We start from the raw sequence: 2,058 nt of genomic DNA on the forward strand, positions 1-2,058 counted from the left end.
GGGAAGGCAGCTAGTCATCACCACCCACCGCCAACTTTGGGCTACTCTTTTACCAACGAATAGTGGGATTGACCGTCACATTATAACGCCCCCACAGATAAAAGGGGAGAGCATGTTTAGCGCGGCTGGGATGCGAACCCGCGACCCTCGGATTACGAGTCGCACGCCTTAACACGCTTGGCCACGATAATTGGAAAAAATATATATATATGCTTTGTTGGTTTTCTTAGGGAAAATGAAGTAACTTGCCCAAACTTTCATTGTGTTATTGATCAAGTAGCTTTGTGTGTGAAATCAGTGAAACAAAACGAAGTTTTTAAACTTGTTAAGTTACAAACATGATAAGAGGAGGAAACAAAACTCTTTTACATCGGCAGCTGAAGCAGTTTTTGATGGATATGGAGGCAGAATATGGGGATTTGGCTCTTTATAACCAAGTAAGCTGGTTCAGTGCCGAGAAGTGTCTTGAACGATTCTTTGGAATAAGGAAAGAACTCCCTGCATTCAATGATCGGTTTGTTTCATCGGATACAACATAATTGGAAGAAGAGCTCAAAAGCAAGAATTTTCTGAAACAACTGGCTTTTCTCACAGACATCACCACTCACCTTAACGATCTCAACCTGAAGCTCCAGAAGTGGAACCAGATGGTATTAGTTTTAATGGGAAACATAAATGAGTTTCGAAATAAGTTAAGAATTTTCAAAATTTGTTTAGAAAACAACGACTTGGCCCACTTTCCAAGTTCTCAGCATTTAACAGAACAGTTCAAAGATGACGAACCACTTGATTTTTCAGAATTTTGTGTAAATATTGTAGATATCTTAGATGAGTTTAATGCAAGATTCTAAGAATCTGAAATGCTAAAAAGCAGGATAGAGCTGTTCAATAATCCTCTTTGTGTTGACATAGAAAATCAACAAGCTAACGTTCAACATGAAATATATGGTTTGCAAACCAGGCAAGAAAAAGGACCAGATTTCATTAAACTACTTTCAAAAAATCGATTTCCTAATCTGCATGCTTTTGGACACAAAATGACATCAATGTTTGGTAACACATACATATGTAAAAGTGTGTTTTCCCCTATGAAATTCATTAAGAACCACAACAGAAGTCGCCTCATGGATTCTTCTCTGCTTCACCTCCTGAGATTAGCTATGACAGAACTGCATGTCGACATACCCGCTTTGGTCAGTGCTGCTGAGCGACCTCAAAGTTGACATTGAAAATTTTAAGTCCGTACTATGTTAAATATCATAGATATGTTTCCTATTCTAGTTTTTTATACATGAAGCATTTTTTTAATAAGTTAACTTATTACGTAATTGAACACGTTTAAATTACATTTTCCTTTTATTTTTACAATGAAATACATCTTTTTTGACAAATATGCCGGTCCAAATATCATGTAACGTAAAGTAAGTCACATTCAGATTAACTCCTTCCCAAATCGTAACTATTTTTACCGTGTTGAAAGGACATAAATTAACCATACCATGGAAATATTCACTCTTTATTTTACATTAGGTAATACACCAACAAGCCCTAATTTGAAAAAAAATTAATGCCGCCCACCACTAGACTCGTGAATATGGTTGTGGCCCTCGGGAACTCCTGGCCTAGAACATAAACTAAATTATCTTAAACACGGAATAAATGAGCGTTTCTCTTTTAATTAATTTCTAGCTTCCGTCTATATATCTTTATCGCCCCAGTTATCTTGATACGGTTTGCATATAGTTCCCAGATTATTATTATTCCTGTTATTAAGCTGCCATTTGATCATTTCTCGAACTGATGTTTATTAGTTTTTTGTTTCATTTCAATTTCTAAAATCAAATTTATATCACTTCAATACTTGTTTTCTGTTTGCAATTCTTCCTAGAACTACATCAACAATGTTTTATAACTATTTTTATAAACATGCTCCACGCAGTACGAACGTCATTTACAATCTCTTCTTTCTAATATCTCAACGAATTTGTCTAGCCTATTTATTCTTTGTAACTCGTTTTAAAACTGCATGTTGTAAGGCTTTTGCTTGAACATTCCAAA

General features: G+C 35.5%; 1 protein-coding gene across 1 annotated transcript; it reads left to right on the plus strand.

The window, feature by feature from the left end:
• The first annotated feature begins 338 nt into the window (after nucleotides 1-338).
• Nucleotides 339-1,223, plus strand: LOC143227366 (general transcription factor II-I repeat domain-containing protein 2-like). The gene is made up of 2 exons (XM_076458820.1): nucleotides 339-514; nucleotides 875-1,223. The coding sequence occupies exons 1-2, from the start codon at nucleotides 339-341 to the stop codon at nucleotides 1,221-1,223; spliced, it is 525 nt and encodes a 174-aa protein (XP_076314935.1).
• Nucleotides 1,224-2,058: the final 835 nt, after the last annotated feature.

The sequence above is a fragment of the Tachypleus tridentatus genome, chromosome 9, assembly GCF_004210375.1.
Source record: "Tachypleus tridentatus isolate NWPU-2018 chromosome 9, ASM421037v1, whole genome shotgun sequence".
In the NCBI taxonomy this organism is placed as follows: Eukaryota; Metazoa; Arthropoda; class Merostomata; order Xiphosura; family Limulidae; genus Tachypleus; species Tachypleus tridentatus.

Coding starts and splice junctions, on each gene's coding strand:
- LOC143227366 (XM_076458820.1), top strand. CDS start 339: ATGATAAGAGGAGGAAACAAAACTCTTTTACATCGGCAGCTGAAGCAG. Junction 515..874: donor CTCCCTGCATTCAATGATCG/GTTTGTTTCATC, acceptor GCTAAAAAGCAG/GATAGAGCTGTTCAATAATC.